The sequence below is a fragment of the Bison bison genome, unplaced genomic scaffold (genome assembly GCF_000754665.1).
Source record: "Bison bison bison isolate TAMUID 2011002044 unplaced genomic scaffold, Bison_UMD1.0 scf7180017864232, whole genome shotgun sequence".
NCBI lineage: Eukaryota > Metazoa > Chordata > Mammalia > Artiodactyla > Bovidae > Bison > Bison bison.
This window is the reverse complement of record NW_011494804.1, coordinates 2,424,428-2,447,873: the sequence shown is the minus strand read 5'-3', so window position 1 is coordinate 2,447,873 and position 23,446 is coordinate 2,424,428. Positions and strand designations below refer to the sequence as shown.

At 38.7% G+C, this 23,446-nt stretch overlaps 1 protein-coding gene and 1 non-coding gene across 4 annotated transcripts in view; both read left to right on the top strand.

Moving 5' to 3' along the window:
- The window catches only part of ELF1 (E74-like factor 1 (ets domain transcription factor)), an 86,877-nt gene that overhangs the window by 54,820 nt on the left and 8,611 nt on the right, over nt 1-23,446 (top strand). For 2 of the 3 annotated variants that reach the window (XM_010846153.1, XM_010846154.1), the window contains exons 3-8: nt 1,776-1,956; nt 8,708-8,815; nt 10,325-10,492; nt 18,512-18,595; nt 19,357-19,549; nt 20,488-20,931. In XM_010846153.1, the coding sequence (XP_010844455.1) occupies nt 1,776-1,956; nt 8,708-8,815; nt 10,325-10,492; nt 18,512-18,595; nt 19,357-19,549; nt 20,488-20,931 (1,178 nt within the window). The remainder of the gene's footprint in view (nt 1-1,775; nt 1,957-8,707; nt 8,816-10,324; nt 10,493-18,511; nt 18,596-19,356; nt 19,550-20,487; nt 20,932-23,446) is intronic. The other variant, XM_010846155.1, reaches the window with a different exon arrangement.
- Nucleotides 10,672-10,743, top strand: TRNAR-CCU. The gene has a single exon. It is a non-coding gene; the product is annotated as a tRNA-Arg (tRNA).

Sequence of the window (23,446 nt, the reverse complement as noted above, 5' to 3'; positions counted from 1 at the left end):
AGGATGATAAATGTGATTAAGTATTAACGTTTGAGGAATATGAATGAAGGTTGTAAGAGAATGTGCTACTTTTACAACTTTTTAAAGTCTGAAGTTTTTTAATTTTTAAAGTAAAAGAGGTAGAAACTTAATGAGGTCTATCACTAATTGATTTTTTTAAATCAATAGACTTTAATATGTATTAGTGGCTTAGGAGATGATGATTTGCAGAGAAACATTAATATGAAGTGTAACGAATAATACTCTTACCATATGACAAGGAGAGCAATATGAGACAAGTTAAAAAGTGTCTGCCTTTTTACTTTAAGAAATAATTATTTTGTAGACAGCCCTTATTATATAGTATTATGATTCATGTATACTTAGATTGGAGATTTCCCTGATGACTCAGTGGTAAAGAATTCACCTGCCAATGCAGGAGACTCAGGAAGATCCCCTGGAGAAGGAAATGGCAACCCACTCCAGTATTCTTGCCTGGGAAATCCCTTGGACAGAGGAGCCTGGCAGGCTACAGTCCATAGAGTTGCAAGAGTCAGACACGACTTAGCGACTAACAACAATGGAATACTTAGAAAGCATATTTTATTTGGTTTTCATTTTAGCATTGAATTTTTTTTCATGACTAACTGATATTTGAGTAGGCTATTAAAAAGTCTCTCTGGGTCAGTTTCCTCATCTGTGAAACGAGATTCCCTGATCTTATGACTGAATAGAAAGTGAAAGTTAATTTTCCCATTTCAGTCAAAAGCAATTGTTAAACACGGCCTGTGTGCCAAGTGATGATGTAATATTTATTAAGCTCACAGATCTTTTTCTGTCCAAGAAACTTTGGTTGAGGTTTTATTTAATTGTATACTTATTCGTATGCCACTTCTTATTCATGATACTAGTTTTTGTTTTTAGTTTAGTTCACTTTAAAAACATACTTTTATAGAAATTCCTGGTGAAAACTTGGCTATTAAGACCCAAAATTGGATAGTTAGGGAGTTAGAGATGGACATGTACACTTCGCTATATTTATTTATCTATTTTTAAAATGTGTTTGACTGCACTGAGTCCTAGTTATTACACATGGGATCTTTCTTTTTCCTTTTTGCCACACTGCATCTTCGTTGCTGCGTGCGGGACTTTCTCTGGTTGTGGCAAGTGGGGGCTGCTCTCCGGTGCAGCGTGTGGGCTTCTCGCTGCAGTGGCTTCTCTTGTTGCAGAGCACTGCCTGTAGATCATGAGGGCTCCGTGGTTACCGTGCATGGGCTTAGTTGCTCCACAGCACGTGGAATCTGCCCGGAGCAGGGATCAAACCCACGTCACCTGGAATGGCAGGCGCAACTGAGCCACCGGGAAGTTCTCCACTGCGTTTAAAATGGATAGCCAGCAAGGGCCTACTGTAAAGCACGGGGAACTGCTCCGTGTCATGTGGCGTCCTGGATGGGAGGGGGTTTTGGGGGAGGACAGATGCACGTGTATGTATGGCTGAGTCCCTTCGCTGTTCACCTGAGGCTGTCACAACATTGTTAATCGACTGTACCCCAACCCAAAGTAAAAAGTTAAAAAAAAAAGACCCAAAATTATTTGGTCATAGTAGATGTATATTCTCTGTAGCCTAGGATTGTCAATGTATGTATTAGTACATACACTGTAGTACATACTACATTGTACATACATACAAGTAGCTGATGATGTGAAAACTAAATTGATGTCCAGTATAAATCAGTTTGGGTTGTATTTAACAAAAGCAAAACTTGGTTAATCTTTTTTTCCCCTTGCCTTCCCAGCTTGGTGATCCAGCTATTTTCCCTGCCGTCATTGTGGAGCATGTTCCTGGTGCTGATATTCTTAACAGCTATGCAGGTCTGGCCTGTGTGGAGGAGCCCAACGACATGATCACCGAGAGCTCCCTGGACGTCGCTGAGGAGGAGATCATCGACGAGGATGAGGACGACATCACCCTCACAGGTCTGTGCACCCCGAGCAGCGTCGTCGTAGGCGTTGGCTTCTCTCTGTGACTTGGGGGCTGGAAGAACATTCCCGACTCGGTTTTGAGTAGCGTCATTAGTGGCAGAAGCTAGAGCCCTGCAGGGAGAAGGAAGTGCCGTTTCCCTTCTGGTCTGCCTGTGGCTCATAGCACCTGCTCACCTCCCCCTCTTCTTTCCTATATAGACGGAGATGAAGGCGACAAAAGAGGAGGTGTGTGAGAGGAGCCACACCAGCTCAGTTCACCAGGCCTTCACTGAGCACTGTGTGTGCCTCGCTCTACACTCCTGGTGACAATGAGAGGTTGCCTGTGGGGCAGAAGATAGGAATGCTCTTTTGTTATTGCTGCCGCAGAAGGCAGAGTAGGAGGCCATGACCCAAATGAAGGATAAGGTGCTGGGGTTTCAGGAAGATTTCTTCAGTCAGAACTAGCAGGGTATTTCAAACCAAAGAGTTCACTGTGTGCGTGTTGAGGTGGTACTTTTTTCATCAGTTTTGGAAACTGGTGCATGCATTTTTATTTTTATACATTTAAACTTTCCTGTATCTTGGCCAGAGATGTTGGAGGTGTTTGAGAAAATAAACTATTTGGAAGTAAAAAGTTATTTGAATATTTATTATTAATTTAAAAACCAGAAATTAACATTTTTCACAGTATTATCAACTAAACCTGGCCTTTCTTTATATTCCACGCATTTCACACTAATGTCCTTTTTCTGTTCCAGGAGCCTATCTAGAATCTCACACTGCGATTAGTTGGTAGTCATTTTCTCCTAGGCACTCCCAATCTGTGACGGTTCCTGTGTCTTTCCTTGTCTCTTATAACCCTGACGCTTTTGAGGAGCACTGGTCAGACATGTAGAATGTCCCTCAGTTCTATTTCTGTGATGTTTTCTCATGATGGAATGTGATAATGCATTTTGGGGCAAGAATACCACCAAACTGGCATTGTCTACTTCTTATCGTATCATATTAACATAGTAGATCTTTGTAAAAGTACGTTATCTCACTTAATTTTCAGCAGAAAAAGAAATTGAAATTAAAGAAGTTCAGTGACTTGCCTAATGTCACACATCAAGTGACTGCACCCTCACTGATAACATTGACCAGCAACACTTAATTTTTGTATTGTCCTCTTATATTTTGCAAAGCATGTTCTCATATATTCACATCTTTGTCCAGAGCAGCTCAGTGAAAGTTTTTAATGAATCTAGACTTGTCTTTCCCTTATCAATAAGGGAATTAGATTACTTCAATTAGAGGTTTCTACTCATCGCTGACTGTGATCTTTGTGTTTTGTATAACAGAGTGACCAACTCTGTGCATATATAGATGTGTTGTGTAGCTAACGGGGTTTTTGCAGTGTGTTCTGATCTACTTTCTTGATGCATTAGGGTGAGGCCACACTCTCTGTGGATTGGGAACCAGAGTCTTCCCTGAAGGAGTGTTTATTCCTGGTTTTAGCGGCCAAGGAAGATACTGGTCCTCAGAGGAGAAACAGAGAATAGGAAAGCAGATCCTGTGTCTTTAGGAGAACGAATCATTTCTTCCTTTCAGTGCTTCACTCCTGGGCTTGGACTTGAAGACAGCTGATGATGAGATGCAGACAAGCGCCTAGATCCAGAAAATAACCCATATTTTGACAGATTTTCTGTTTTCGTGTTTCTTCTCTCTTACCTTTCTTATCTTCCAACCCAAGCCTCTGTTTAACTCTTCCATGCCTGTCTGAGTCAGGTCATGAGAAATGAAGGGATGTTATAGCCCCCCTTACTCCAGAGTGGGGGAGGGGAGAGTACCACGCTTTTGAGAGGCTGCAGGGTTGGTGGTGAGGGGATAGAACAGGTTATAAGCTGTAATTATGAGACCTAGGTAGCACTTCAGATAATGAAGAAAGTTGTTAACATTTTTAGGTATGATAATAGCATTGTGTTGGACTCTTTAGCTTTCAGATACATATGCTCAGATACTTAGAGGTAAAATATGCTGTCAGAGATTCCTTCAGAAAAATCCTGAAGGTCAGAGTGTGTCGGGAGGGGGTCCTTGGGCAGTAAGTGGAGGATGCATGAGATGAAAGAACATTGACTATGTATTGATAACAAGTGATGCTGAGAATGGGTATGTGAGAATTCATTTTACTGTGTCCCAGAATTTCGATTCTGTTTGAAATTTTTAATAATAAAAAGATCAAACTGCTTTTATGGATGTGAGACTTACTTTAGGTGGCCGCTGTCATCTATAATCCTGATTTCAAATTTTCCTGTTCATAAACACTGTTTTAACCTATGAAATATGCAATGTGAAAATACCACTTTAATATGTTTATATGTTGGGGTTTTATATAAAATTTCCTTTGAAACAAGGTTGTGTTGTTAAAAATTTTTGAAAAGCATTTGACTAAGAACTCCTATGTGGCGATTCTTCTTCTTTACCAGTCTTGAGGATCTGGAAGTGAAATTATTAAAGGAGATGGACCCCTTTAGACCCATCAGCCCAGCTTCTCTGGGATCCAGCCCCATTCACCAGTGGGTCAACACCAGTTAGGGGACACAGAACCCAGGACCCACAACCAGCTGTGCCAGGAACTGGCCCTGCCTCTAGCAGGTTAACCCTAGATCTGGGGCCCCAGGCCCCACAACTCCCCACTCTAGAACCTGACTCTGGCCATTTGTGAGCCAGCACTAGCCTTGGGACCACCTGGGGTCTCTGGCAGCTTCTGTGCAAGGCTGGTCCTGGCAGCCTACCCAGCACCAGCCAGTTCACCCACAATAGCCAGCCTGTCACAAGAGGAGCCACACAGTCCTCTAGGGGGCGCCCCAGAGCACATAGCTTTGGTGACCAGAGGGGAGAGTGCTGCTGGGATGCACAGGAGGTCTCCTACGAAAGACCACTTCTCCAAGATCAGGAAATGTAACCAACCTACCAGATACACAGAAATAAAAAGAGCAAGTTAGGCGGAATGAGGTGACAGAGAAATAATCTTCTAAATGAAGATGAAACTCCAGAATAACAACTAAGTCAAGTGGAGATTGGTGATGTACTATAGAGAACTCAAGGTAATGATTGTAAGACATGTTCAAGGAACTCTGGTGAAGAATGGATCCATAGAGCAAGAAGTTAGAAGTTTTTACCAGAGTTAGAAAATGTAAAGACCAACCAAACAGACAGCAAGAGTACAATAACTGAAATGAAAATGTGCTAGAAGGAATCAGCAGTAGATTAAATGATACAGAGGATTGGATCAGCAAGCTGGAAAACATTGTTGGAAATCACTGAAGCTGAATGAAAAAGGAAAAACGGTAAAAAGAAATGAAGACAGTTAAAGAGACCTCTCAGACAACATCATGTGTACTAATATTTGTATTATATGGGTCCCAGAGAGAAGAGAGAGAAAGGGGCAGAGAACATATTTGAAGACATAATAACTGAAAACTTTCCAATTCGGAAAGGACACAGACATCCAGGTCCAGGAATTCCTGCAGAGTGAGTCCCAAACAAGATCAACCTAAGAAGGACCACACCAAGACACACTATAATTAAAGTGGCAGAAATTAAAGATAAAATAAGGACTTTAAAAGCAGCAAGGGCAAAGCAACAAGTTACAAACAAGAGGACTTGCATAAGGCCATGAGGTGACTTTTCAGCAGAAACCACGCAGAACAGAAGGGAATGGTTCCTTATATTTAAAGTGGTGAAAGGGAAAAATCTACAGCCAAGAACACTCTAACCAGCAAGGCTTTCATTCACATTTGGTGGTGAGATCCAAGTTTTACAGACAAGCAAAAGCCAAAAGAGTTCTGCACCCACAAACCAACTTTATAAGAAATGTTACTTTTCTAACTAAAAAAGAAAAGGCCACAACTAGAAACATGAAAATCCTGAAAGGAAGGCAAAGATAGTGAATTAGCCGTGTAGAAAGGTTGAAAGACAAGCAGAGTGAAATTATCTGTATCCACAATAATTGTAGTTGAGATACACAGAACAAAAATATGTAAAGCATGATGTCAAACAACAGTAAACGTGGAGTTGGGGAGTAAAAATGCAGGGTTGTCCATGGCTGATTCATGTTAGTGTATGGCAAAAACCACTGTAATATTGTAATTGGCCTCCAATTTAAATAAATTTATTTTTTAAAATGCAGGGTTGTTAAAATGCATTTGAATTTAAGTGATGAATAGCTTTATGTATATATATCTATATATATGTGTATTACTATGTACAGTGTGGGGAGTATAGTAAATAACTGTGTAGTGTCTTAGTATGGTAACATTTCATAACTGGACATCATAGTGATCATTTCGAAATGTATAGAAATACCCAATCACTATGTTGAGGAAGTAACAGTGTTGTAGGTCAGCTGTACTTCGAAAACAAGTACACAGACTCACAGAAAATGAGATCAAATTTGTGTTTACCAGAGGTTTGGGGAGAGGGGAATGAGAATTGGACAAAGTCAAAAGGTACAAATGTTCATTTAAAAGATAAAGTACTAGGGATATAATGTCCAGTATGATAAATATAAGTAACACTGAGGCATGTTATATATAAAAATTAAGAGTAATTCTTCGGTTCTCATCCCAAGAAAAGTTCTTCTGTATTCTTAATTTTATATCTATATGAAATGATGGATATTCACTAAACTCATTGTGATAATCATTTCATGATTGAAATGATCAAATCATTATGCTGTACACCTTAAACTCACACAATGCTGCATGTCAATTATATCTCAGTAAAACTAGAAGAAAAAAAAAGCTTGTGGGTTTTAGTGTTGCCTGCAAGAAATTTTTGTAATCCATTTAATGATGGGAAAACATTTTCTCTGTATTTTTAAAAGCTTAGTTGTACTGTTTTTTTGGTTTTCATTCCTGTTTTATGTAGGACTCACCAATTTATTTTGCATTTCCTGCCCTGAACACTGAAACTGAGTGTAATAAACAGACTTTTACAAATTAGATCACTGATATTAAATTTGCTTTATGTTTTTTGAAATTCGAAAGGTAGTTTGATTTCTGTATGTAGCTGTGGAATGATTTCTAGTGTATATGAAGTTTAAAAAGCAAGGGTCAGTACAGCATGAATAGTTATTTTTTATTTAAGATAAGGGAGAGAATAAAAATGATATGTATGTGTTTGCTTATATTTAAACATAGAAACATAAACTAGAAACTAACAAAAATCTTTTAAACTCAGTGGTCACTTTTGAAAGATCCCGTTTTTTACTCTGAAATTAGTGAATAACAGAAAAAGATCCAGGCATTTAATTTGCCCTTATTGTATAAACCGTGGCTCAGGGTAACCAGATAGTCAATGACAGCAAGTTCTTCTTCGTAGAGAATTCTAGCTAATAAATGCGAGAGGAATGATAAGATTATGATTATCACCATTTTGGAATCCCTAATGAACTCCTGGATCTAGGCAAACTGTCATCAATAACTGCAATGCCTTTAGATGAGAGGCTGTTGGGAAATTTAATGGTGACCGGATCAGGCTGACAATGCTTGAAACTGATTCTCGGTCTAGCAGTCCTGAAGAAAGACTACCTACTTTCAAAAAGCACATGGAATCACACAGCATTACCTTCACGTATTCTTGGCAAAAAACTGAATGTGAATCAAGTCATTCTTACAGAAATATCTACCAGTTTACAGGAAATACATGGGGGAGGGCTGTGGTAAGTGACACCACAGAGATATAATCAGCAAAATCTAAAATGTGGGAAACTACAAACAGATTGACCCTGTTTCTCTTAAGATAAACAGCAAAACAAAACAAAATAGGAAGGAAGGTGTATGCCACCAAGTGTAATGCATGAACTTTGTTTGAAATCTGTTGTGAACAAACCAACTTTTAAAAAAATCTGAGACAGAGAAATTTCAGTATTAAATGGATATCTGATTTAAAGAATAATTAATTTGTAAAAGATGTGACCATGGTATTGTCTGTATACGCTAATATTTACAATGAAAGACAGGCTGTCTGAGGTTCACTTTGAAATAATCTTGTGTCTTTATTGAGCTGGGGAGTATAGATTAAGGAAAATTGATTATTAAATATTGAAACTGGGCCCTTGATACATTCAGTTCATTGTATGATTCCCTCTACTTTTGTGTATGTTTGATATTTCTCATTATAAAAGCTTGACAAAGAAGTGATTTGAAATTCTTCTTGTAATATTTTCTTAATTGCTATGTAATTAAATAGTTACACAAACTAATTTCATCATTTTCATCTACCTAGTAGAACTTTAAAATATTTATAAAGCTTATATAAATGAATAGCTAGAGTTACATAAATGTTTAGAAGATGGTAATTGATTATTGACTTATCTGTGCCTTACTTGCCTGAGTTTTTAGAAAAAAATTAGTTTTAGTGGGATATTTCCTTCAATTCATGAAATTCCAGAGCCTTGACAGAAGAGTAATCTGCTTTTCTACTATGCCTTAAATCTACAAAATTTTAAATAATTTAAATAGAAGGCTTAAGTTTTTAATAGGAAGTGTTACAGTGCCCTGTTTTAATAACTTTACTAGGCTTATTGAAGTATTTATCTTTTCTGGTTTTAACTATTATGGAGGAACTGGATCTTAGTTCCCCAATCGGGGATCAAACCTGGGCCCCCGCAGTGAAAGAGCAAAGTCCTCATCCCTGGACCACAGGAGATTCCCAAACCTGTGTTTTTTAGAACAACAGATGTCTCGTGCTAATTCTGTTTTTCTGTTTAAATGTATTATAGTAGAAGCTTCCTGTCATAATGGGGATGAAACAATTGAAACCATCGAGGCTGCTGAGGCACTCCTCAACATGGATTCTCCTGGCCCTATGCTGGATGAAAAGCGCATGAGTGAGTGTTACGGCTGTTTACTTTCTTATGCTTTTTTTTTTTTTGAAGTGTAGTTGATTTGCAATGTTGTGTTTATTTCTGCTGTACAGCAAAGTGATTCAGTAACACATATGCATATACATACATTCTTTTTCATATTTTCTGTTATGGTTTATCACAGGATGTTGAATACAGTTTCCTATGTTCTACAGTAGAACTATGGTTACATGCTTTGAAAAACCTTTCCTGTCATCTCTCTGCTTTAGATGATAAACATCAAGAGACCAGAGTGACGTTTTATTTTTTTAGCATCCTAAGTGCATTATAAGGTATAGTACTGGTTGAGGTACCTTTGCTAAAGTGTTCAGTCAAACAGGATTTTTTTTTTTAGATTTGAGGAATGAAGACTTTGAGAATAAAAAGGTAATTTAGGTGTCAGAGAGGTTATGCAGAGTATCTTCTTAACCTCATTGGTGAAGTATTAGTGTACTTAGGGTCCAACCAATGAAAATTTAGTGATTTCTGTCAGTATTCATCAGTGAATAGGCAAAAAATCCACTGAAGACTTCATGGCATACAATTTCCTATCACATTTATTGATTTGCTTTTAAATCCTTGTTCTCCTTTGGACTTTTCTGACAAGGAAGTATCAGACTCAAAATGAATTATTATTAAATCAATTTAAGATGTTTATTGAGGATTTTCTGTATGCACAGCAATACATTAGGCAGTAACATGATATGGAAATGAATAGATTTTTTTTTCTTTCCTCAAGCTTACAGTTTTCTTTTGAAGATATTTATGTAAATAACTGTAAAAGCTAAAAATAAAGGCCAAAAGAGGGATAGCAAAAATAAAGGCCAAAAGAGGGATAGCAGAGTGTTCTGGAAGGAGAGATTTCTCTAGCTGAAAATACTGGTGACTGACTTTTTGGAAGGAATGTTCTGACATGGGCTGTTAGTGGCAAATAAGCTTCTCATGTGTAGAAGACAGGAAAGGGCATTCAAGGTAGAGGGAGTCAATTGAACCAAAGACATAGATCTGTGAAAGAATGAAATGTTTAAGATTCAAAATGCTTTGGTATAACTGAAGTAATGTTTCATAATGGGTTATATACTGTGGATGTTCAAAATGGTATGCTATGGAGTTTGGTTGTTCTTATCTTTTTTCCACCTGTAAACAATGAGAAGATATGTCAGTTTTATTTTTCTTTCTAATTTTCACTCTGTAAAGTTTTTGTAGAGAGGAATGATATGGTCAGGTCAGACTTAGGTTGTGGAGAAAAACCTTAGCGGCAATGCAAAAATGCAGAAGAGAGACAGGATGGACTGGGGATAGGAAGTCAAGTCAGGAAGACATTGAATGGGCCAGTCAAACCTGGACTGATCCAGGGAACTTGACTTAGGGCAGAGGAAGTAAAAACCAGGGGCTAGATTCAAGATTTCATTTCTCCTTTAATCTTCACAGAAATAGGAAACATGTTATGAAATTATTTTGATTTATAATACAAAGTTGATTTTATCCCATTAGATAATAGTATATTTAGCTCCTCTGAAGATGACATGGTTGTTGCCCCAGTCACACATGTATCCGTCACATTAGACGGGATTCCTGAAGTGATGGAAACTCAGCACGTTCAAGAGACATATGCACACTCACCAGGACCCTCGTCACCAGAACAGCCTAAGAGAAAGAAAGGTAGGTGGTCAATCTGTTTAGGGAAAACAGTCCACTCTTGATGTGGAATCCAAAGGTAACTTTTAGTCAAGGGTATTTCTACACCAATTAAAACATCTGTAAGATAAAATTGGTATAAAACAAATTGAGTTATTTCTTCATGTTAGATTCATTTTTTAAGAATTGTACTTTTAGGGACTTCCCTGGTGGTCCAGTGGCTAAGACTCTGTACTCCTAATGCAGGGGTCTGGGTTCGATTCCTGGTCAGGGAACGAGATCCCACATGGAACAACTAAAGACTCCGCATGCTGCATCAAAGATTGAAGATCATGTTTGTAACAACTAATGCCTGGCACAGCCAAATAAATAAATTGAAAAAAAAAAAAGAATTATACTTTTAAAATATTTGGTCCGTCTTATAGAAAAGGGATTTTCCCAACTTTTTAAGCCTCAGTCTTGTATCTACAAGCTCCGAAAGAGCTCAGGGATAAGACCTGTTTAGTTTTCTCCTGGAGAACATAGTTTGAAAACCACCAGCATAGATTCTAATAAAAGATTCCAGTGGGAAGAATCCAAGTGGTAAATCAGCAGGTAAGTAATTGAAGAGGATACAACGTGCCAGAGGGAGTTTTAAAGTATTCACAAATTAGAACCATACTTACATCCTAACACTGACACGTTTCCCTTTCTTTGCCTTTTGATTCTGCTCCAGCTTGTTTAATATGTTGAGTTTAATATCTTGGTTTATGGCATCACCAGCCACTGTGTAACCTAATTTCACATGAAATTAAGGGACGTTTCAAGAGCCACAGATGAAGAGGAAAATAACAACAGTAGGAATGAAGCTGACACTGCAACAGTTCTGAAGGGCTGAGAGGCTATGTCAGTCTGGAAGTCCAGGGGACTTGGTTTTATATTCCAAGTAGAGGCACATGCTAAAGTCTTGGTCCAAAGCAAAATGGGGTATTAGAGAACTCAGCATATAATTCATGGGGTCCTTGGAAGGCTATACCCTAAGGGGAAAAACAGTCCACTCATTGGCATAGACAGATGTTAAGGAAACTTGTATTTTGTAGCTGGGTGGAAAAATTGTTCTTTTGAGAATTCATAATCCTAGGTTTACCTTAACCTAGGTTTATGACTAGATTTTAAATTATCACTGACTCTAGGAATTTCCAGCCAAGTAATTAACATAACAATGGCCCCTGACTGGCAGTAATTTTGGGCCCCAGGAGAATTGCTTTGCCACATCATATATTTAATCCAAGCTGCAGAGTATTTCTTCAAATGAAACCCTGTTGAAGGTGAACTGACATTTCAGTATCACAGAACACCTAAGAAAGATACCTCCTGAATGAAAAGCAGCAGACACAGGAAGTTCTCAAGTTTCCCCCACTGGCTGCTCTCAGGAGCAGTCTTTGCATTGTCCCGACGCCTGGCTCCTCACTCGCTCAACCACCTCCAGCTCCGCCTCTACTGTGGACTCCGGCAGCTTCATCGCTGGAGTTCTCGACCTCCTGCTTTCTTTTCAGTTTGCTGAATAACATCACTGGCCCCATCGTGCCCAATGCAACCATGCACACCAGCTCCAAGATCACTGCCAAGGACTTAAAAGAAAGAAGCCACGGGGGAGACGGAGAATGGGAGCGAGGGCCTGCTGATGGGAATGCTGAGAAGGAGGAAAATGGGGAACAGGAGGCTGACAGTGAGGGGAGGAGGAAGGGGAGGAGGAAGGGGATGGCGAGGAAGAGGGTGGCGAGGAAGATGAGGCGTCCGCGGCAGCTGTGGGCAGAGCAGCAGCTGAAGATGACGGGGATGGTGACCCTGACACGAAGAAGTGGAAGATGGGTGAGGATGACCAGCAGCAAAAGAGAAGTGAAGCTCACAGAGAAGGCTGCTGGAGCCCATTCACCCTCCTCTTCGCGCCTCAGACGCTCAACTGCCAGGTGGAGTCCGGCCTGCCCGCCGCCTGCGCCGCGCCTGCTCCGCCGCGGGCTCTCCCCTGTCCACCCAGAGCCACACAGCATGAATTTGCGACAGGAGAGGAAAAAGGAGCCGACACTTCCAAGGCCCTGATTTTTTTTCTTAAAGTACTTTTAAAAGGAGAATCGGTATTTTATATCTACATTTTATATATTTGTACATATTGTTAGGGGTCAGCCATTTTTAATAATGATCTCGGATGAGCAAACCAGCCTTCCCAGCATTCTCTCTCCTACTTCTGACTTTCCTTGTGGTGTGAACATGTTCATTACAATCTCAAAGGAGAAAGAAAATGTTAAAAAAAAAAAGCAAAGGCTACAACAAAAAATCAGTCTTATTTCGAGAATGCCAGTAACCCTTTTTGTGCATGTATGTAGCTTACTATAAGGAGCTGGTTTTTATGAGATGGTTAAAAAGGCCAGTGATAAAAGTTTTCTTTTTTTTCCTTGACTATGAAGTTGTGGTTTATTATTATTATTTTGGCCTGCTTGATGTGTGTGTGAAACACTGTTGTCCAACAATAAACCAGAATTCAAAAAAAAAAAAAAAAATCCTAGGGTTAGTTCACTATGAACCTCAGATAATAGAATTATCAAATAGAAACTTCCAATGAATATTATTATAATTATTAATGCAAAAGAATAGAAAATATGGTCAAAGAATGAGACTATTAAAAAATACCATGTGAAACTTCCTCTTCTAGTCAAGATGGAGTAACAGCTCCTGATGTGACAACCGTTTTTTGGATATGACACCAAAAGCACAAGCTTTACAAAGGCTAAAATTAATAAGTGGGACTACAGTGAACTCAGAGTCTCTGCACAGCAAAAGAAACAATCAGAAACGTGAAAATGCAACCTGAAGAATGGGAGAAAATATTTGTAAATCATATATTGGATATATGATATATTAATATCCAAAATATATAAGCAACTCATATAACACAATAGCAAAAAAAAAAAAAATCCAATTAAAGAATGGGCAGAGGACCTGAATAGACATTTTTCTGAAGAAGACGTACAAACAGCCAACATATACAAGCAAAGATGCTAAATATCACTAGTCATCAGGGCAGTATAAATCAAAACCACAGTTAAAATATCTCTTCACACCATAAGATGGCTAGAAAAAAATCAAGAGTCATTTATTTGGTAGGAGGGGGATTGGGACATTGAACTGCTTTTAAATGATGTGAAGAAACTCTCTCTTCACCCTCTGTTTCCACTTCTCTGGTGCTTTTAAACCCCTTCCTAGGGAGGCTGAGGGTACATTCTCGAGCTGCTTTTTGAGGCTGGCATTTTGAAATACGCTGGAAATCTGTCTCACCTCTGAATCATTTGTTGGGTCTCATCATGGAGAGGGGTGGGGTGGAGAGTATGTCGTATATCACATCGTGTTGTATACCTTAAACTTACACAGTATGTCAGTTATATATCAATAAAACTGGAAAAAATTAAAACAGAACCCAGATTTACCCTCCTGTTGGAAACAACTGAAACCACAAACAAAATATCTGAATCAGTGGTTCTAAAGAAAGTGGACATCAGTCAACAAAAACCAGCAATCCCTGGAAAATAGGAAACCAGTGAGGTGTGATTACCCCACCTTCCTACAAGGAGACGATAGTTTTTGGGAAACAGTATGGCAGTTCCTTAAAAAACTTCACGTATACTCAACACATGACCCAGCCATTCTATTGCTCGGTATTTACCCGAAAGAAATGAAACTGTACATTTAAGAGAAAAACGTACTCATGAATGAATGTGCATAGCAGCTTTATTTGCAACAGCCCCAAACTGGAAATGACCCAAACATCCATCAGCTGCTGATTGGGTTAAACATGTGGTAATACCCATACAATGAGAGACCATTCAGCAATAAAATGAAATGTACTGTTGATACATAAGACAAAAATGGATGAACCTTAACATAATTGTACTAGAGGAAAAGAGCCAGATTCCCAACCCCCTGCCATAAAAGAAGAGTATGATTCTGTTTATATGAAATTGTACAAAATGTAAATTAATCTATAATGATAGAAAACGAGTGGTTGGTTACCTGTGGATGGGGCAGGGTGGGGAAAGAGGATTACAAACGCACTTTACGGAGTGAAGAATATGTTCATTATCTTGAGTGATGGTTTCACAGGTGTATACATATGTCAAAACTTATCAGATTATAAACTTTAAACATAAACAGGTTAATTGTATGTCAGTTATACCTCAATAAAGCTGTTTTTGGAAAGTAAAAGACTAATATCCTACTTAATGGTGGAAGACTGGCATGATAAGGAACCAGATAGAACACATAATATTTGGGGATCTATTTTGCTATTTAAATAGCAAATGAGTCACTGCTGAAGAGAGAATCAGTGAGCTCCAGTCTAGAGCTGATGTATAGTAAAAGATAATAAAAGAGAGATGTGAGGATTGCTTGAGAAGATCTACACGTTTAATCAGAGCTCCAGGAAGGGAGAATGTGTAGAGTGAGGAAGAAGCAATATTCAAAGATGATGATTGAGAAATTTTCCAGAATGATGTTAATCCCATCATAGTGAATCCTGAGTAGCATAAGTAAAATAGATGCAGGCTGAAATAGATTATGCTAAAAAAATGTGGAACATCCAAGACTCCCTGCAACCCACAGCCAAAACAAGAGAAAAAAAAAAAAGAGGAAGAAATGGACCAATCAGGGAGAAACTGCATTACCTGATGAGGATTGATTATTGAATTGGCTACAAGCTCCCATGAAAAACTGGAAGGGCTGGATATGTTCAAAGTATTAGGAGAAATAACTTCACAAAATTTATATCCCCAATTAACCTATAGTTCATGTGACGCGGTGTGCATCGTCACCGTAACAGTGAGGAAGACAGTGGAGAGGATGGATGCTGGGTAGGCTACTGACGGTATCTGCCGTGACTGACACTAGCGGAGGAAAACAGCGGGATAAAAACAGCACTATCGGGACTTCCCTCTGGCCCAGTGGCTCAGACTCTGAGCTCCTGATGCAGGGGACCCAGACTCTGTCCCTGGTCAGGAATCTAGATCCCACATGCGGCAACTAAAGTTCCTGCATTTGCAGCGAAGATCAAAGATCCCACATGCCGCGGCTGACCCAGCGCAGCCAAATAAATAAATATTTTTTAAAAAGAGAAAAAATTAGGGAAAATAAAACAGAAGGATAGCAGCTAACTGAAGTCTGGCTTCTAATCCTCACAGTCATGAACACAGTTAACTAGAAATCTCTGTAGGTTCTCTGCAGATGTCTGCAGTGATGGAATTTGAGGCACCAGGCTGCCTATTTTCCACGTGTATACATCTGGTAGTCTCAGGAGGGGCCAGGCCTGAAGAATGACTCTTTTGACTTTCTTCTCCTCATAGCTCAGTTGGTATAGAATTCGCCTGCAATGCAGGAGACCCCAGTTTGATTCCTGAGTTGGGAAGATCCCCTGGAGAAGGGAAAGGTTCCCCCCTCCAGTATTCTGGCCTGGGAATTCCATGGGATCACAGAGTCAGATACGGCTGAGTGACTTTCACTTTCACTTTTCACTTTCCTTGACTCTTACTCACCTTAACGTCAGAAGTGTTTTCCTATTCAGTTTGTCTTAGGATGTATTACTATTAACAGACTGATTCCAGATTGGGAAAGGAGTACATCAAGGCTGTATATTGTCACCCTGCTTATTTAACCTATATGCAGAGTACATCATGAGAAACGCTGGGCTGGATGAAGCATAAACTGGAAACAAGATTGCCAGGAGAAATATCAATAACCTCAGATACGCAGATGACACCACCCTTATGGCACAAAGTGGAGAGGAACTAAGGAGCCTCTTGATGAAAGTGAAAGAGGAAAGTGAAAAAGCTGGCTTAAAACTCAACATTCAAAAAACTAAGATCATGGTATTGCGTCCCATCACTTCATAGCAAATAGATGGGGAAACAATGGAAACAGTGAGAGACTTTATTTTTGGGGCTCCAAAATCACCGCAGATTGTGACTGCAGCCATGAAATTAAAAGACGCTTGCTCCTTGGAAGAAAAGTTATGACCAACCCAGACAGCATATTAAAAAGCAGAGACATTCCTTTGCTGACAAAGGTCTGTCTATTCAAAGCTATGGTTTTTCCAGTGGTCATGTATGGATGTGAGAGTTGGACCATAAAGAAAGCTGAGTGCCAAAGAATTGATGCTTTTGAACTGTGGTTGAGTTGGAGTTAAGAGTCCCCAACCAGTCCATCCTAAAGAAAACCAGTCCTGAATATTCACTGGAAGGACTGATGCTGAAGCTGAAACTCCAATATTTTGGCCACCTGGTGTGAAGAACTGACTCATTGGAGAAGACCCTGATGCTGGCAAAGATTGAAGGCAGGAGGAGAAGGGGATAACAGAGGATGAGATGGTTGGATGGCATCACCAACTCGATGGACATGAGTTTGAGCAAGCTGTGGGAGTTAGTGATGGACAGCGAGGCCTTGCATGCTGCAGTCCATGCAGCCGCAAAGAGTCAGACACGACTGAGCAACTGAACTTGTCTTGTGTTGCTACTAACCTTGTGACTTTAGCCCTAAAAAGTTCTTTTTTAAGTCACTTCCCTAAATTACCTCAGCATTTGCCCTTGTGATCTAGATCAGAGAGAGTCAAATTCAAGAACATCATGGTTAGAAGTGCTAACTGAAGCATCCATTTATGCTTAATCTCCATTGTCTCTCCCATGCAGGGTGGTAGTCTGTTCAGATAGCATCATCACCCCAACCTAAGTCATAGGCAGCATTGCTGCCAGGTTGTGGCTCTAGATAAAGGGAGAAGAGATCACAAACATGGCTTTAGAATAGTCGGTTGACCCAGACTAAGGCTGAACAAAATACACTTTTAACTCTGACTTGTCTGGGGCTGGGTGATGGATAACCATAAAGTTTGTTTACTGTAAATTGAAAGAAATATAGAATAAGATGTTTAAAAATACACAAAATAAAAATTGAGTATGTGGTTCACAAAAATTTAACCTCAATTTTACCTTATATTTTATATCTAGAAGTTTTGGGTAGTTTCCAGTATTTGAGAACCAACCAAGAGGCAGACAGACTTATATGGCTTGATTTTGGAGCCCAAGTTTTATCAATATCAGTATGTTCATCCAAATTTTAAGAATTGTCACCTGAAAGATAAAGTTTCAACTTAATCTCATTTTAACAAATGAGCCAAAGTATTGTTTTCTACATAAAAGTGTCTGTGATCTAACCTATGTTAATGTTAAATTTTTACTGAAGTTATTTTCCTTTTAATAAGTAGTATTTAAGAAACCAATATGTGTTCCATGTATAAAATCAGATCAGATCAGATCAGTCGCTCAGTCGTGTCGGACTCTTTGCGACCCCATGAATAGCAGCACACCAGGCCTCCCTGTCCATCACCAACTCCCGGAGTTCACTCAGACTCACGTTCATCGAGTCAGTGATGCCATCCAGCCATCTCATCCTCTGTCGTCCCCTTCTCCTCTTGCCCCCAATCCCTCCCAGCATCAGAGTCTTTTCCAATGAGTCAACTCTTTGCATGAGGTGGCCAAAATACTTGAGTTTCAGCTTTAGCATCATTCCTTCCAAAGAAATCCTAGGGCTGATCTCCTTCAGAATGGACTGGTTGGATCTCCATGCAGTCCATGTATAAATACTTGGCACTTAAAATTGAAGATGCTGCTAAGTCACTTCAGTTGTGTCCGACTCTGTGCGACCCCATAGACGGCAGCCCACCAGGCTCCCCTGTCCCTGGGATTCTCCAGGCAAGAACACTGGAGTGGGTTGCCATTTACTTCTCCAATGTATAAAAGTGAAAGTGAAGTCACTCAGTCGTGTCCGACCCTCAGCGACCCCATGGACTGCAGCCTACCAGGCTCCTCTGTCCATGGGATTTTCCAGGCAAGAGTACTGGAGTGGGGTGCCATTGCCTTCTCTGAAATTGAGGATAAATGACCAAAAAAAGCTTTTATAAACAGCTAAATTATCCATTCTCTCTCACTTTTGAGGGCAAATATTTATGTAGAGCCATTGTGATTTCAGGGAGAAAAACTAAACCACCACGTCCAGATTCCCCAACCACTACACCAAACATATCTGTGAAGAAGAAAAACAAAGATGGGAAGGGTAAGTACTACTACTGTAATTTCCTTATAATGTTTATAGATCAAGTAACATTCAGATTGCTCTAAAATATCTGCATACCGTAAGTAGAAACCATTAATAATATCTGCATACTGTAAGTAGAAAACACCAGGTTTTATTGAAATGGATCTTATTGCTGCCACCTGCCACATGCACAGTTGTCACTTTCTGTAGAAATACTGGTATAATGTAGCACAAGAAATCCATTAGGAGATTTTCAGTTCTCTGTCAAAATACTCCATCCTTTCATTTAATAATGAGTCCCTTGGAAGAATTCAGCCACATTAGGTTTTCGGTTCATAGACACTTTATTACGTTGTCTTGGAGTTTTAATATTTTCATAACTGCTTCCCAAATTTGAAGAAAATTGTTAAGGCCAATCTGCTGGCTCTTGATATAAAAAGAACAACTATTGAAAGGTTTTTTACATTTCTTTTTCCTTTTCTTCTATGTAATAATGGTTCTTAAAGAGGCTGAAAGAAAATTTCTTACAATGCTTTCTCCCTAGGTCATCACAAATCTAATTGGCAGGATTGCTCTATTCAGATAACTTATGTGGGACTAATAAAAAGATCTATATTAGACTCTAGAAATTATGACCATTATATCACCAGTACTAACTGAACTGTGTAATTTGTTTTATATAATTATAGATGGAACTTAATAAGACCTTTAGTTGTGTTTTATTGTGCTCTTTCAAATAAAGTTTTGGTTCAGTTAAAAAGAAATTGCTTTTGTTTCAGGAAACACAATTTATCTTTGGGAGTTTTTACTGGCACTGCTTCAGGACAAAGCTACTTGTCCTAAATACATCAAATGGACCCAGCGAGAAAAAGGCATTTTTAAATTGGTAGATTCTAAAGCAGTATCCAGGTTGTGGGGCAAGCACAAAAACAAACCTGACATGAATTATGAGACCATGGGAAGAGCTCTCAGGTACGTGAAATTTCTGTAGTTCGTTGTGTGAAGAATATTGTTTCTTAAATACTAGAAAGCAAGTAAGTTCTAAAAAGTCAGAGGGTTTTCTTTAGAAATGGTAAATCTTACTATTGAAGTGCTAAAACCACACTACTTATAGAACTGAGTATTTAAATCAAAATACTATTTCAGTCTGGGAAAATGTTCTCCTTCCCCCCAAAAATCTTCATGCAAATAATGGATATTTTATTTATGAAGAGATCAGAAAATGTTGAACTATCATCAGGCATTATACATGGACCACAAGTCTCATATGTTTTGAGCCACTAAACTTAAATTCAGCACAAAATAACAAATATTGATAATGCAGGTACTTAATAAGAGGGTGCATTTTTAAGCATGAACCTCAGGTATAATATATTACGTTGGAATAAATTAATGCTTCAAGAATAATGTTAACCATTGTGAAAGTGTTGAACAGAGATACCTCTTAAACCCACTTTTAGTTTGTTTTTCTTTGATCATGTCATTTAATCGTCAAGATCTGGGGATATGTTTGAGAAAAACTTAGTGGAAACATCCAGATCTGATAACTTGATAACTTTTTTAAACCATAACTATTTAGTTACAGTTTGCATTTTGTTTTTTTAGCTCATAGTTGTTAGGTTCTTGATCTAATTAGAATCAGTGACAAAACTTGAATTACATCTATTTGTACATCATTAAGTTTTATATAGAAAATTGTTTCAGATTTACTGAATCGACTTTAAAACAGGTAGGGACATTATAGTAAGCTATGGAAGAGAAAATAACTACCCTTCATTTAGAAATCCTTTTCTCACTTGTTTCCAACTTTAAACTCTTGTTTATGATTATAAAAGTTTTGCTGTGTTGAATATTATTTTAGTTTATGTTTAACCGAATACAATATTGATTAAATTGTCTGTTTCGAATAGGTACTATTACCAAAGGGGTATTCTGGCAAAAGTAGAAGGTCAGCGCTTGGTGTATCAGTTTAAGGATATGCCGAAAGACCTTATTTATATAGATGATGAAGATCCAAGTTGCAGCATAGAGTCTTCAGATCCCTCACTATCATCAACAGCCACTTCGAGTAGGAACCCAGCAAGTCGATCGAGAGCATCTTCAAGTCCAGGAATAAAAGGAGGAGCCACTACAGTTCTGAAACCAGGGAATTCGAAAGCTGCAAAACCCAAAGATCCCATGGAACCTGTGCAGCCGTCCGAGGCTCTGAGGACAGTACAGTCCACACAGGCTCCGTACCCTACCCAGCTCTTCCGGACTATTCACGTGGTGCAGCCGGTACAAGCTGTTCCAGAAGCAGAAGCAGCCAGCAGCATGCCAGAGGAGACGCTCAATCCTTCCGTTCCGAGTATTAGGTGAGAAAGCTAGTGACCGGTGCAGATCGTTGTGTCATGCTCTGACAAGAGTCATTATTGGTTAAATGTGTCAGGATTCAGAAATGAAAATAAAAATGATACAGATTTCAAGCTAGAACTTTTGGTCAACAGATTATTTCAGCAGCAAGGCATCAGTCCTCTGATTTTATCAGTGATTTGTTGTTTTTAAACTTTGACAGCACTTGATGTGATTCTCCCAATTTGAATCAGTCCTGTATAGCTTTGTATAACTGATTGATCCATATAAGAAGAGATCCACATATAAGAAAATCCAGGGAATTGTTTCAGATCTTTTTGGGGACAAAGTTAGAAGCTGTGAAAATTTAATATAAATTTACGTATAATGACCCTTTGGTCATTGAGTTCTAAGAAATTCGCATTATTCCTTGGGAAGATAACAGTCTTCTCAGATAGTATCCAGAATAGTCAAACAGGTTGGGAGTCCAGGAATCAAAGGTCCTCTTTTTCAGGTTTGTAGAGTGGCAGAGTTGGAGGAATAGTTTTTTTGGTTTAATCAAATCAAATCTGCCTCATAACCCCAGAGACGATATATCTTAACAAAGTCTAACAACAACTTAGACTGTTTTTTTTGCAGAAACTTGTGACTGGTTTTGACTGATTTAGAATGGGGAAAAAGGAGGAAGGCAGAAAATTAGGTGGACATTTTCAGGGTTCTGTTTTTTAGTTTCTACTGCTGTGAATTTCTAGAACATGACTTATAAGAGCCATTCCAAACCCAATAAATATGATTCTTTTGATTATTTCATTAGCTGACTCCTGTCTTACAGTTGTATATTCTCAAGTGTAAATGCTGGATTTTTATTCAGTTGACTTTGAAGTAAGCATTACCTGGAGTCAAAACAGACCTACTAGACCATTCAGGCTTCCTTGTACGCCCCATTCAACTTTTGACAAGTTTAAGAGAATTGAATTATCTTAAATTATTGACGTGTGAGGGGTGTAGGTCACATTTTTCCTATCTTAATTAAACAAGTACTTATTTAACTATGTTTTCCTGTTAATGCTTTGTTTTCCTCTAAGTTCTGTTGGTTACTTACGATGACTGAGTATCTAATTGGAATTATTTGGTTCCGCCCATTGTTTTCCAGGCTCTTGTCACTCTTTGTTGTCATTGTGTTTGTCTGTGTTGATAAGAAACATGCAGATCACTGGGACTCCCTTCTTGGATGGATTCAGTTGTGTTTTTTTTTTTTAGCAAAGGTTCCTTTTTAGACCTTGAGAATAAAAACAAACCAGAAGAAAAACAACAATAACAAAAACACACAGCTCTAGCTCAGAAAGATAATAAATTATGGTATTATATTGGATACTTTATTACTGTGAATGTCAGTTTCTGAATAAGACTCAGTGCCAGGTATTAAAGGGTTGTAATTAAAAAGCTTCCTTCCTGTGATTTTCAAGCTGTCTTTGGTATACCTTTCAGAATCTTCATTTTTACATTCTCTGAGAGTTCTCTGGGCTTCCCTTGTGGCCCAGAAGGTAAAAAAGAGTTCTGTGGACTCTCTGCCTGATTCCTCCTCCTCCTATTTTTTTCTTTTCCAACTTCTGTGTTATCGATGCCTCTCATTATATGATGTTTCTGACCAGAGCCATCCTTTGTTTAATGGGTCAAGAGCCAGCATTTGTGGTATTGCCTTCTTGCAGCTGTTGTTAGGTCTGTGTTGCATACAGACAGAGTGTTATCCAGTTTCTATAGCTTCTGCTGCCAGCTCTTGCTCTGCTCAGAATTCCTTCCAGCTGAAGCTGACTGCTTCCCTCTATCATGTTCTGGTACATAATCCAGATTTTCAGGTAACTTTAATGCCTGTCTCATGCTATCCATTTAAATCTGTAGAAGCTACCTTCTATCCACTATCCTTTTTCCAGCACCTAACACAGTCTGACACAGAACACTCCTTCATATTCATAGAATTTGTTTGGAAGTAGTATATATAATTATTCTTTATCTCCTTTTAGAATAATGAGTTGTCTAAGTGGACTACTTACAAAATGAACAAATATAAACTTTAACTCTTCAAACTTTAAAACACAATTTTTTATTCTTTTTTTTTTGACTGTGACTTGTGGCTCACAGGACGGGTATTAGTTCCCTGACCAGGGATTGAACTAGGCCCGTGGCAGTGGAAGTGTCAAGAACTAAAACCACTGGACCACCAGAGAATTTCCAAAACACAATTTCTTCTTGTAGAAATTATCGTGTATTTATATGACTATCTATGTATCTACATTCAATTTTTAAAACCAGGGTATAGTTGCTTTACACTGTTGTATTAGTTTATGTTATACAGAAAAGTGAATCAGTTATATCCACATACATTCTTTTTTTTTTTTTTTTTAAACTTTACAATATTGTATTAGTTTTGCCAAATATCGAAATGAATCCGCCACAGGTACACCCGCGTTCCCCATTCTGAACCCTCCTCCCTCCTCCCTCCCCTACCCTCCCTTTGGGTCGTCCCAGTGCACCAGCCCC